The following is a 13,531-nucleotide window of genomic DNA, read 5'->3' on the forward strand; positions in this document are numbered from 1 at the left end:
GCAGTACGCGGGCCTCTCACTGTTGTGGCCTCTCCCGCTGCGGAGCACAGGCTCCGGACGCGCAGGCCCAGCGGCCATGGCTCACGGGCCCAGCCGCTCCGCGGCACATGGGATCTTCCCAGACCAGGGCACAAACCCGTGTCCCCTGCATCGGCAGGCGGACTCTCAACCACTGCGCCACCAGGGAAGCCCGAGATCAATAATTTAAAAAGAAATTTTTCATATTGTTTTTGCACGATTGTTTTATATCAACTTTTCCTAGCAGTTCAGCCAAACATCATTACCTAGAGGTCAAAGTTTATGACTGAGTCCTAAGTGCCTCTTGAAGCTGCAAAGAATACTGTGCCTATCAACAGACCAAAAGACTAGTCAAATGAGTCTTTCCTAAAATGTGACAGAAGATGACTTTCCAATTTTGCATTTTAAGCTCAGAGATTAAACATAATTAAATATATAGGTATAGAAATCTTAACATAATGTTAACTATTCAAGTGTACTTTATACTCTCAAAGATATAAAAGAAACAGGATGAATGCAAAGTGTGGCTGATTGCTGGTTGTTTTCCAATACAACTCTTCTAGAGAAGTCTGAGTTGGGCAAAAGTGAACTAAAAACTGAATTTCCCATGTCCTGGGAAGCCAGTGTGAACATGTGATTGCTAGATTCTGATCAATGGGATGTAAATGGAAATGACATAGGCAACTCTGGGTCATGTCCTTAAAGGGAAAATTCAGACTTCAGAAACTCCTGCCACCTCTTATTCTATACTCTGCTGCCTTTCTAGAACACACGTTATGGTAAGCTGTCTTGGACAATGCAGGCAATTCCCTAAGAATGGGAGAGGAACCTGTCTCTGACAATGCAGAGCTGTCACATTAGCCCTTAGAATACTTAAAACCAGACTGAAAGAGAAAATCTTATTTTATCTAACCCACTGTTATCCTGACTTTTATGAGAGCAGCTGAAATTGTATCCTAATTATTACAAATATACTGTAGGTATTCAATAAATACTACAGTAGATTTATATAAAAGAAAAAGCATTCTGCCTCAAACTTTGGCTCTATGTTTCCGTCCTGCAAAGAACTCCTCTACTTAAAAAGTCTACTATACAGAAGCTCCTTTGCTTATGTGGTTAAAAATTCTCATTAAGATTTACAAAGGAAACTTAGAACAAAACTTTATTTATTCTAACCTCCTTCCACCCTGCCCCCTGCTAATTAATGAATGGCATTAGTAGTAGTTAGGGTGTCGTCACTGTGGACCTAAAAAAATCAACTTGAGGTTTTACAAATAGCCTTTCAAAATCTATTTTGTTTGTAAGTAGAAGAGCTTCTATACTAGTTGCTACCACTTTTATTCAATATTTATTTTGAAACATTTACTAAATGTCTATAGTGTTCCAAGGTATGCTAGGTCCTGAGAATATAAAGACAAGACATAATCCCTGCCATTAAGGTACAATCTACTGTAGTAGATGAATAAATAAATTGCTATGATACAGACTCACACAGGAAACTATGAAAACTCAGAAGCGTGCTTACCTAAATCAGACTGTGGGCAAACATTTGTGGCGGGAAAAGAAGAGTGTCAGGGAAGGCTTCCCAAAAGAAGTAGCACCTGATCTAAGTAAGTGTTTAAGGCAAACAAGAATCAGTGGAACAGAGGGATAAAGAGCTTTCTAGGCAAAGGGAGAGTCATGTGCAAAAGGAATGCAAACAAAAACTTGGAAGGTTCAAGAAATTACAAGCATAGTTCACCAAGGCTAGAGGGCAAAATGTGGGAGGAAAATAGGGCAGAGTAGCTACTAAACACAATCAACAGAATTACAAGAAATAAGTTTTTCATTCACTGCCAGAAGTCAACTCCAAAAATCTGTATCGCCATTTAGGACCTCTCTCCTGAGCCCCAGACCACTATATCCAACTGTCAACTGGACATCTCCATTTGAATGTCCCTCTGGCACCAAAAACTCAACAAGTCCAAAACTGAAGTGTCCTACATCAGTGATGGCACCACCATCCAGACAATGGCCAAGACAGAATACATTATCATCCTTGGATTCTTTCTCATTCTCTCTCACCTAAATAATTCCTTCATCCAAACATCAAGTCCTATTGATTAAACCTCTAAACAGCTCTCAAATCTGTGCATTTCCCTCCATTTCTGCTGTCACTCCTCTAGTTCTAGACACTAGGCCAAATTCCTCGGTCTTATAAACAAGTATGGTCTCTTCTCACCACTCCAAATTTATAGCCCCAACATACCCTGGTTTTCCTCATCTTTATGCCGTCACTCATGCTACTGTCTCTGCTTAGAACCCTTCCACGCTCCTCTCCCAGCTCCTTTCAGATGTCAACTTTCTCTTAAAAGCTAAGCCAGATCAAGTCTAGATGAGTGCTTATCAAACTAAATTCTAATTGCTTCTTTTAACTCTCCTGTTGGAGTGGTATTTCAAGAAGACAAGAACCACGTCTCAGTTCACTGTTATATTCATAGTGCTGAGCATAGTCATTTAATGAATGAAAGACTTTTAACAGGTGCTTAATAAGAGTTGACTGAATTGTGTTTTCAAAGTTAAAAATATTACAATGAAGTAGGGGCTTAAAATATCTAGAGGAGTACCTAAACCTAGGAAGACAGGTTGACAGTGGGAAATCATGGAATGGAAGGTTTATGATTAGAGAGGTACCTGAAAAGTGAAGAACAGACTGGTCAGGTTCCATGACTCAGCCACATCTAAGGAAGAAGTCATTGTGTGTTTAAAGGTCACAGTATAGCTGTCTCTCCTTACTTTCCTATTCCTGCAACTATCTTCTCTTCCCTATCCTCTCCTAAGGGTAAACTAAGGCTATGTCATCTATTCCTGCCACTTCCATTATCACTGCTGTTTGCATGAGTTCCAAATTGGCTTCCTAAACTCTAAAATGAAGTAGGACTTTCTAACATCAATCACCCTCGTAAGACTGAATTTTAAGCCAGCAATTCCACTCTGGAAAGCAATAAAGAACTAATTAAAGACATATAAAACAATTTAGCCTCAAGTATATCGTATCACTGTAAAAAGTCAGAAGCCTAAATGTATGAGAATTTAATATATAAATAATAGCATTACCACTTAAAGAACTATTACACAACCAATAAAAATATTATACAGGATGGCTTGGGACAGGGATAAAAGATTTACTTTTTACTGTCCACACTTTTGAATTGGTACCTCATATGTGTGTTACCTAGTCAAAAAAGAGACAGAATGTTTGAAAATGAAGCTTACTTTTAAAATGTTGTATAGGTGTACTTCTTCATTTATAAAGATGCACAACACATTGTTAGGTGAGAAAAGAAACCAGAAAACAGTATTATAGTTATCAGTACCTTAATGTGTGTGGTGGGTGTATACATTTAAGTGTATGTGTGTATGTATATATATATATTTTTTTTTTAATTACTAGAGGACTTGTGAAAAATTTAAGAAAGTTGTTAATGATAGATGAGACCACGAAAGGTGGAACTATGAAAGCCTTTGCTTTTCTGTAACTTCTAATTATTCTATAATAAAATTAAAATTTACTAAAATAACATTTTTTTATTTTTTAAAAAGTGGCATACAAACCACAACACAATTTGTAATTCATTTAGCACTACTCAAACTCCTTCACATATTCCCCTTGTGAAACTTGAATAAATGCCTGTTTTCCCTATCAGGTTACAAATTCCTTTGAAAACAAGTGCAGTAAATTTTGGGTTTTTGTTTTTCTACCTGTATTGCCCCTCCTAGAGCTATGCCTCACCTTCAAAAGTGTTTTTCATAAATAATTGTTAAACAGATTCCCAACTTCCTACTGTGCGAATCTATCTGGTGTCTGACTAAACAAATCAAAAACTAAAATATCTTGTTCCCATCAAAGCCACTTCAAACCCACTTCCAGACTCTTCTATGACTAACAACGGCCCCACCAGGTCTCTAGTTCCACCAGTACTCTATAACTAGAATTCTATCATTTTTAACTACTCTCACACAATCAGTTGCCATCCTGTCAATTCTACAACCAAAATTTATATTGTACCTATTCCCTCCTCCTTAATCCCACTGGGACACAGCACTGCACAGCTTTAGAGCCAGGAAATGTGCATTGGTATGTCTTAATTCAGCTATGCCACTTTAGGAAAGTCACCTAACTTCTCATGCTCAGTTCCTTATCTATCAAATGGGGATAACTATCTTTCAAAATTGATTCATGAATTAAAGATAATGTATTTAAATTACCAAAGCACTGTGTCTTGCACAAAATAAGCATTCAATAAATGCTATCAATGATTACTGCCCATCTGCTAACTCAAGTTTTCATTATGTCTCACCTTTTCTTCTCAATTTGCCACCTCTAATTATTCTGAACCATTTTAGGCATTACTGATGTACCAATGTACTGGTGTACTAACCTACCTTAATTTTACTAATCATATCATTTGCCTGCTCAAAAACTACTTATTTCTTACAAAATAAAGCCCATACTCCTTTGCTGACCATTTATGGAACTCTGTGATTTGGCTTCAAACTGCCTATCAGATGCCACTTCACACTACTGCTTCAGCATACCCTTCCAAAGGACTGACTACTCCAGGAGAATGCCCTCCTTTCCTATATATAACTGTGGAACATATTCTCTTCCACCAAAGACCAAGTTCATATGCCACCTGCCTTGATGAAGTCTTCCCTGATACTCTCAAATGAAAAGTGATCTGTCCCTCCTCTGAAATCACGAAGCCTTTTTTGGTACCACCAAAGGGAGCTAAATAAATATTGACTGGGGTCCTAATATATCAGACACTGATAAGCATTTTGGAAATAAAGGAGACAAACCTCAAGAAATTTCTACTCTGTCCCTATGCACTCATCATAATCTAACTTGAATCATAATTTTGTGGACCTCATGTCCAATACTAGTTATAAACTCCTTGAGAACAAACATCCCAATATTCCATATCCCCAAAAAACCCCTACTCCTGCTTCAAGACTCAGTTCAAATATGATCTCTACTAAGCCTTCCTCAATCAATGCCAGAAGGTATTTACTACCAGTCCTATCCTCTCCATGGTCCTCAATGCTTGCTTAAGAATGAATGAATACTAGATTTCTAAATATATGGTAAGTGAATGAATGCTAACTTTCCTAAACTAGTAAACTACTAAACTAATTCATCATATGCTTTTCTTTCATTTTTAACTGTTCCCCATTTCTGTATGCATGACAGGTTTGTTCTTATCCAACTACTGCCTCCACTGTGAGTTTTCTAAAGCCTAGCTGGAACTGCAGTCAGAAAAGTATGGTCATTGAACAAACAGAGCTAATTGACCCAGATGAAATGAGAGACCACAAGATAATTCACTGTTAGTAAGATATGCTAAAGTTTCCAAATATTTGATTTTTATAGACCTATAAACCATTCGTTAAAATAATCAGAAGACCAAGGTTGTCAAACTTTTTATTTAACAAGTACCAAAGTACAACTGCTACCCACTACCATCCCTACCTCTGAAGACAGAAAAGCTCCCTCTTAAGGTACAAACTACTGTACGTATAGAACAAATAAGCTACAAGGATATATTGTACAGCACAGGGAATGCAGCCAATACTTTATAATAACTTAAAATGGAGTATAATCTATAAAAGCTGTGAATCACCATGTTGTACACTTGAAACTAATATTGTAAATCAACTATACCTCAATTTTTAAAAAAAAAGTTCTCTAGAGGACTTCCCTGGTGGCACAGTGGTTGAGGCTCTGCGCTCCCAATGCGGGGGCCCGGGTTCGATCCCTGGTCAGGGAACTAGATCCCGCATGCCGCAACTGAAAACGGACCCCGCACGCGGCAACGAAGATCCCGGACTCGGCGCAGCCAAATTAAAAAAAAAAAAAAAAAGGTTCTCTAAATTAAGTTTACACTGAAAGAGAAATGTGAGCTCTGGGGTTTCTTTGAATTTCTCTATGAACTTCATTTCTGTACGTTCTTGGCCGGTTGACTATTCAATTTACGTGTGGCAGAAACAGTCATGCATTCAGGGGCGCTCAACTCTACAACAGCCCACTCTCGCCCCTCAAAACGACAACACAATTGCCCTTTACCGTTTGACTACAATTCTCTCCTCTTCACAAGTATGCTGCACACAAAGGGCGTTCTGTGTAAGTTCTTCTTGTCCTAAGGTGTGAAATCTTTCCAAGAGATAAGTTGTATTAAAGTTTCAGGACAAACTGGAGAACACCGCAATCCTAAGACGAATGAGTGTCACATCTGGGTGGCATAAGTCCCGTTAGAAAAGAGACCTAGCAAAAGGGATTTGGGAACCAGGAAGCGAACGTGACCCGCTCGGTCACTAACACTACTGTCAAACACAAGGTGTCCGAGACCCCTTCCAAAACACCACCTGAGGTAAACCTGAGAACCATGATCCTTTCCAAGGCCCAAAGCGGACCCAGGGGGTTGGGGAGGTGGGTGCGGGACCAAAGCAAGTAGAGCAGCCAACTCAACCAAAGACGACGCGGGGCCAAAACTACCGCAGGGAAATGTAGGGGGTGGGGGGTGGCTACCGCCACCCCCCCCCCAAGACGCGGAGCCCACACCCAAGCTAGGAGGAGGGAGAGTGTGTGTGAGGAATTAAAGCGGCAATCGGCACGAGGAACAGTCGAGACACGCCTAACGATTTTTTGTAAGAGTCCCCAATTCGAGAAACAGGGTCGGAATCAAGTCGCGAAGGCTTACCTCAGCGCTCGGGTGTTTAAAAGTGTCTAAAAATAGCAGCTCCATCGCCGAGTCCACCGCCATGTTTGCCGCGGGCGGGGGAAAGGGGAGGACTTCCGGGGCAGCCCTCCAAGATCGGCGACAGCGGCTCAGGAGAGGGAGAGACGCCGGTACTTCCTGTGACCAAAGCGCTGGCGCCGCAAGCCTGAACCTATCGCGACGCGTCGCGCTTCCGGAAGTCGCCGGCCCAGCCTTCTCCAGCGCGGCGGAGGGCGCCCTCAGAGCGCCGAGAAGGGAAGAGGAAGAAGGGGAGGGACTACGGCGTCTCCAGTGGTCCAAACCGCGTCGTCCTACCGCGTTTTAGAGCCACGAGAGCTTCGGGGCGGGGGCGGAATGTGGAGCAGGTTTAGGAGAGGCGGAGGAGGGGTGGGGAACGCAGCCAACTCAGGACTCCTGGCCCAGTGAACCAGCCAGCAAGAAACCTTTACAGGGCTGGCAGGAAAAAGGTGCAGTCAGCGAGGTTGGAAAGTTAGACTTTTTTTAAAAAAAAGAAAGGAAACTGTCTCAAAACGAAGAGATTTTTTTTTTTTACTCATCTGGAAACTGCATTGTCAATAATAATACCTAATCCACAGGCTTATTGTGAAAATTTATTTAAATAAAATTCAAAAAATTGTAAAACGTGAAATGCCATGAACAGTTAAAATGTCGAGTGAAAAGTGAGCCTCCCTGGCTCCCTGTTGATGAACATTGCAGCAACTGGAATTATTTAGTAGTCTACATTGGCACAAGTGCTTGGGAGAGCAATTAAGAATTATCTAGTAAAATTACATGTGCCTATCCCACTTCTAGGAAAATTCTTGCACATATGCCCAAAGAAATACCTACAGATACAAGAATACTCATGGCAAAACTTTATAGTTTTAAAAAACTGTAAACTTAATTGTCGTTAATAAGAAATAATCAGTAAACTCTGGTATATTTATGCAATGCACTAGTATAAAACATGTAGAAAGAATGAACCAGTGCTATATCTACTAACATGGATAATCTAACAAATGGTTAAGCAAACACTTATTCTTCACACATTGAAGAGTATATAGAATTTAAATAGTTCAAAAGATATAAAATAACAAATTTTTAGGAGCATATATGTTATAAAATTAAAAAGAAATGCACTGGAATGATAAACACTGAAATTTCAAGATAGTGGTGAACCAGAGGGAGATGTAATTGAGAAGTGCACATGGGCTTCAAATGCTTTGTTAATGTTTTTTTTTTTAGGTTGGTGGTTGTTTCACAGACGTGCCTAACATTATTGTTTGTACCTTTCGGTATGTCTGAAATATTTAATAAAAAATTAATTTTTAATTTTTTAAGTAAATCTCCCATCCACCTCATTCTTCAGCCATCCACTTTCCTCTCTATTAGCTAAGAGTTTATCTCTTTTACTATTTGTTTTTTTCAGAGAACCACTTCTTGCATTTATATTTATTACTTTTATCATTTTTCTGTTTTCTGATTCTTTAGTTTCTGCTTTTGTATTGGCTAATTCCTTCTGCTCTCTAGGCTTATATGCTGTTCTTTAATTTCTATGGTGATACTTAAGTTACTTATATTCTTATTTATTACTGTATATTTATGTCTACCAACTCTTCCATAAGCTCTGCTTTAACTGTAACTAGTATACCATGTAGTGCGTTTATTACTGGTATTTTTTTACATAGTCTGATTTTCTTATCTTTGATTTTCTTTTTGACCTAAGTGTAGTGTGAGGTAGATTTTAAAAAATAATAATATTGGGGGAATTCCCTGGCACTCCAGTGGTTAGGACTCCAGGCTTTCACTGAGGAGGGCGCGAGTTCAATCCCTGGTGGGGAAACTAAGATCCCACAAGAGGCATGGCCTAATAATAGTAATAATAAACTATTATTTAGAGCAGCTTTAGTTTTATGGGAAATTGAGCAGATAGTACAGAGTTCCTATCTATATATCCCATTTTTTCTATCAAGGATTCCCCTATTATTATTATTTTGCGTTATTTAGGGGGGTACATTTATTTTATCTATTTATTTATTTTTTGGCTGCACTGCGCTGCTCGTAGTTTTCCAACCAGGGGTTGAACTTGGGCTGCCACAGCAGTGAAAGTGCCAATTCCTAACCACTGGACTGCCAGGGAATTCCCAGGATGGTACATTTATTACAATTGATGAGCCAGTATTGATACATTATTTTTATTTATTTATTTTTTTTTCTGTACGCGGGCCTCTCACTGTTGTGGCCTCTCCCGTTGCGGAGCACAGGCTCCGGACGCGCACGCTCAGTGGCCATGGCTCACGGGCCTCCACAGCATGTGGGATCTTCCCAGCCCGGGGCACGAACCCATGTCCCCTGCATTGCCAGGCAGACTCTCAACCACTGCGCCACCAGGGAAGCCCTGATACATTATTATTAATTAAAGTCCATATATTACATTAGGCTTCACTCTTTGTGTCGCACATACGTACCAAGTGTGTATTTGGGTTTATAGACTATCTCTGAAATCATTATGCAAGAAACTGATCGTTATTTTTGCCTCCAGGGACGGGAGCTTGATGGCTAAGGTACAGAAATAGAATTTATTTCCATGTACATGTATTACCTAATAAAAAATAAAACTTTTTAAGATGAATAAGAATTGAGTATAAAAACCATGTATAAACTCTTTTGAGAACTTTTGTTGCATAGAACAAAGAAATGAGGTATTCTTTCATGTGTTTGTTGGCAATCTGTATATCTTCTTTGGAGAAATGTCTATTTAGGTCTTCTGCCCATTTTTGGATTGGGTTGGTTTTTTTTTTTTATTGAGCTGCATGAGCTGCTTGTATATTTTGGAGATTAATCCTTTGTCAGTTGCTTCATCTGCAAATATTTTCTCCCATTCTGAGGGTTGTCTTCTCGTCTTGTTTATGGCTTCCTTTGCTGTGCAAAAGCTTTGAAGTTTCATTAGGTCCCATTTGTTTGTTTTTGTTTTTATTTCCATTTCTCTAGGAGGTGGGTCAAAAAGGATCTTGCTGTGATTTATGTCATAGAGTGTTCTGCCTATGTTTTCCTCTAAGAGTTTCATAGTGTCTGGCCTTACATTTAGGTCTTTAATCCATTTTCAGTTTATTTTTGTGTATGGTGTTAGGGAGTGCTGAAAGAATGCTCAACATCATGAATCATTAGAGAAATGCAAATCAAAACTACAATGAGATATCATCTCACACCGGTCAGAATGGCCATCATCAAAAAATCTACAAACAATAAATGCTGGAGAGGGTGTGGAGAAAAGGGAACCCTCTTGCACTGTTGGTGGGAATGTAAATTGATACAGCCACTATGGAGAATAGTATGGAGATTCCTTAAAAAACTAAAAATAGAGCTACCATACGACCCAGCAATCCCACTACTGAGCATATACGCTGAGAAAACCATAATTCAAAAAGAGTCATGTACCAAAATGTTCATTGCAGCTCTATTTACAATAGCCAGGACATGGAAGCAACCTAAGTGCCCATCACTGGATGAATGGATAAAGAAGATGTGGCACATATATACAATGGAATATTACTCAGCCATAAAAAGAAACGAAATTGAGTTATTTGTAGTGAGGTGGATGGACCTAGAATCTGTCATACAGAGTGAAGTAAGTCAGAAAGATAAAAACGAATACCGTATGCTAACACATATATGTGGAATCTAAAAAAAAAAATGGTCATGAAGAACCTAAGGGCAAGACAGGAATAAAGACACAGACCTACTAGAGAATGGACTTGAGGATATGGGGAGGGGGAAGGGTAAGCTGTGACAAAGTGAGAGAGTGGCATGGACATATATACACTACCAGACGTAAAATAGATAGCTAATGGGAAGCAGCCGCATAGCACAGGGAGGTCAGCTCGGTGCTTTGTGACCACCTAGAGGGGTGGGAGAGGGAGAGTGGGAGGGAGGGAGATGCAAGAGGAAAGAGATATGGGGACATATGTATATGTATAACTGATTCACTTTGTTATAAAGCAGAAACTAACACACCGTTGTAAAACAATTATACTCCAATAAAGATGTTTAAAAAAAAAAAAAGAAAGAAATGAGGTAATTGCTGGAGGGGAAATGGAATCAAAGAGTATTTTTTAAGATGGAGGATAATAGAGCATGTAGACTGCTGGGAATAAAGCAATGGAGAAACGGTGATGATGAAGAAAGAGAGGGGATATTTCAAGAAGCAATGTATTGAGTGGAGGGAGGGATGGTATCTGGTAGACAAGTAGAAAGTGACCTTTGCTAAAAAGAACACCTGCTGCCTGGTAACCAGGGGCAAGAAGGAGTCCATGGGTACACAGCAGATGGGAGTAATGATTTAGTATGTGGAAATAAGGGAGTTCCTTTTTGATGGTTTATATTGTCTCTGTGCAATCATCAGCTACGATTGAGAGGGCAGAAAGATGTAGAGGAGGTCAAGAAAGAGAGATGTATTAGCCAGACTTCTGGGAGAGCTCAGAATCCCTGATTGGCTATCCATCACCTCTCACAGTGTGTAGGGCCCCAAATTCACTTCTCCTTGCTCACTCTTTCACCTCGTCCCACTCTGATGATTCAGCAATTCCCATCTAGATATGGCTCCCTTAATCCAGAGGTATTTCACATCTCTGTGCCCTTGCTTACATGTTTTCCTCTACTTTGAATATGACTCCCTCAATATGGCTTTCAAAAACCTATGTACAGTTACAATAGTATCCAAAAGAATGAAGTACCTAAAGAATGAGTTTAACCAATGAGGTGAATAGCTTATACACTGAAAACTACAAAATATTGCTAAAAATATTAAAGAAGTCTTAAATAAATGGGAAGACATTCCATGTTCATGAATTGGACGACTTAATACTGTTAAGATGACAGTATTATCCAAAGCAATCTACAAATTCAATGCAATCCTTATCAAAAGTCTAACAGCCTTTATTTTTTTCCTGAAATGGAAAATCTGCTCCTCAAATTCATATGGGCCACATATGGGCAAGGGGCCACAAATAGCCAAAACAGTCTTGAAAAAAAGAACAAATTTGGAGGATACACACTTCCTTATTTCAAAACTTACTACAAAACTACAGTAATTAAAACTGTGGTAATGGCATAAGGATAAACATATAGACCAACGGAATAGAAGTGAGTCAGAAATAAAAAGATTCTCAACATCACTAATTATTAAAGAAATGCAAATCAAAAGTACAATGAGGTACCACCTCACACTGGTCAGAATGGCCATGATTAAAAAGTCTACAAATAACAAATGTTGGAGAGGGTGTGGAGATAAGGGAACCCTCTTACACTGTTTGTGGGAATGTAAATTGGCGCAGCCGCTACAGAAAACAGTATGGAGGTTCCTCAAAAAACTAAAAATAGAGTTGCCATATGATCCAGCAATCCCACTCCTGGGCATATACCCAGACAAAACTATAATGCAAAAAGATGCGTGCACCCCTATGTTCATAGCAGCACTATTTACAATAGCCAAGACATGGAAACAACCTGAATGTCCGTTGACCAATGAATGGATAAAGAAGATGTGGTACATATATACAATGGAATATTACTCAGCCATAAAAAAGAATGAAATTATGCCATTTGCAGCAACATGGATGGACTTAGAGATTATCATACTAAGTGAGGTAAGTCAGAAAGAGAAAAATATCATATGATATCACTTATATGTGCAATCTAAAATACAACACAAATCAACATATCTACAAAACAAAAACAGACTCACTGATATAGAGAAAAGACTTGTGGTTGCCAAGGGGGAGGTAGGGGAGGAAAGGATTGGGAGTTTGGGATTAGCAGAGGCAAACTTGTATTTTTTAATTTTTTTAAATAATGCACTTTTTTTGGCCACGCCACGCAGCTTGTGGGATCTTAGTTCCCCAACCAGGAATTGAACCCGGGCCATCGGCAGCGAGATTGCAGAGTCCTAACCACTGGACCACGAGGTAATTCCCAAACTTTTATATATAGTATGGATAAACAACAAGGTCCTATTGTACAGCACGAGGAAATATATTCAATATCCTGTGACAAACCATAATGGAAAAGAATATGAAAAAGAATATAAGTATGTATAACTGAGTTGCTTTGCTGTGCAGCAGAAATTAACACAGCATTGCAAATCAGCTATACTTCAATAAAGTTTTTAAAATAAGTCAGAAATAAACCTTTACATATATGGTAAATTGATTTTCAACAAGGATACCAAGGCCATTCAATGAAGGAAAGAATAATCTCTGCAATAAATAGTGCTGGGATAACGGGATGTCTATATGAAAAAAAATGAAATTGGACCCTTAACTCATACCGTATACAAAAATGAACTCAAAATGGATCAAGAACCTGAATATAAAAACTAAAACCATAAAAGTCTTAGAAGAAAACATATCAGTACATCTGTATTACCTGGGATTTGACAATGGGTTCTTAGACAGGACACAAAAAACTTGAGCAGAAGAAAAAATAAATTGGACTTAATCAAAATTAAAAACTTTTGTGCATCAAATGACACTATCAAGAGACTGAAAATACAATCTATAAAATGTGAGAAAATATTTTCAAATTATATGTATAATAATGGTCTATTCTCCATAACAGACTCTACAACTCAACAACAAAAAGACAAACCACCCAATGAAAAAATGGGCAGAGAACTTGAATAGACATTTCTCCAAAGAAGTTCAAATGACCAATACATACGTGGAAAGTTGCTCAACACCTTAAGTCATTAGGGAAAG

The 13,531-nt window shown here is 38.9% G+C and overlaps 1 protein-coding gene across 1 annotated transcript in view; it reads right to left on the reverse strand.

Moving 5' to 3' along the window:
- Positions 1 to 6,884, reverse strand: part of VIRMA (vir like m6A methyltransferase associated) — a 63,934-nt gene extending 57,050 nt beyond the window's left edge. The window contains exon 1 of the mRNA XM_007453245.1: positions 6,759 to 6,884. Coding sequence (XP_007453307.1) covers positions 6,759 to 6,821 — 63 coding nt within the window. The 5' untranslated portion in view covers positions 6,822 to 6,884. The remainder of the gene's footprint in view (positions 1 to 6,758) is intronic.
- Positions 6,885 to 13,531: the final 6,647 nt, after the last annotated feature.

Source organism: Lipotes vexillifer, unplaced genomic scaffold, assembly GCF_000442215.2.
Source record: "Lipotes vexillifer unplaced genomic scaffold, Lipotes_vexillifer_v1.1 scaffold1038, whole genome shotgun sequence".
Lineage (NCBI taxonomy): Eukaryota > Metazoa > Chordata > Mammalia > Artiodactyla > Lipotidae > Lipotes > Lipotes vexillifer.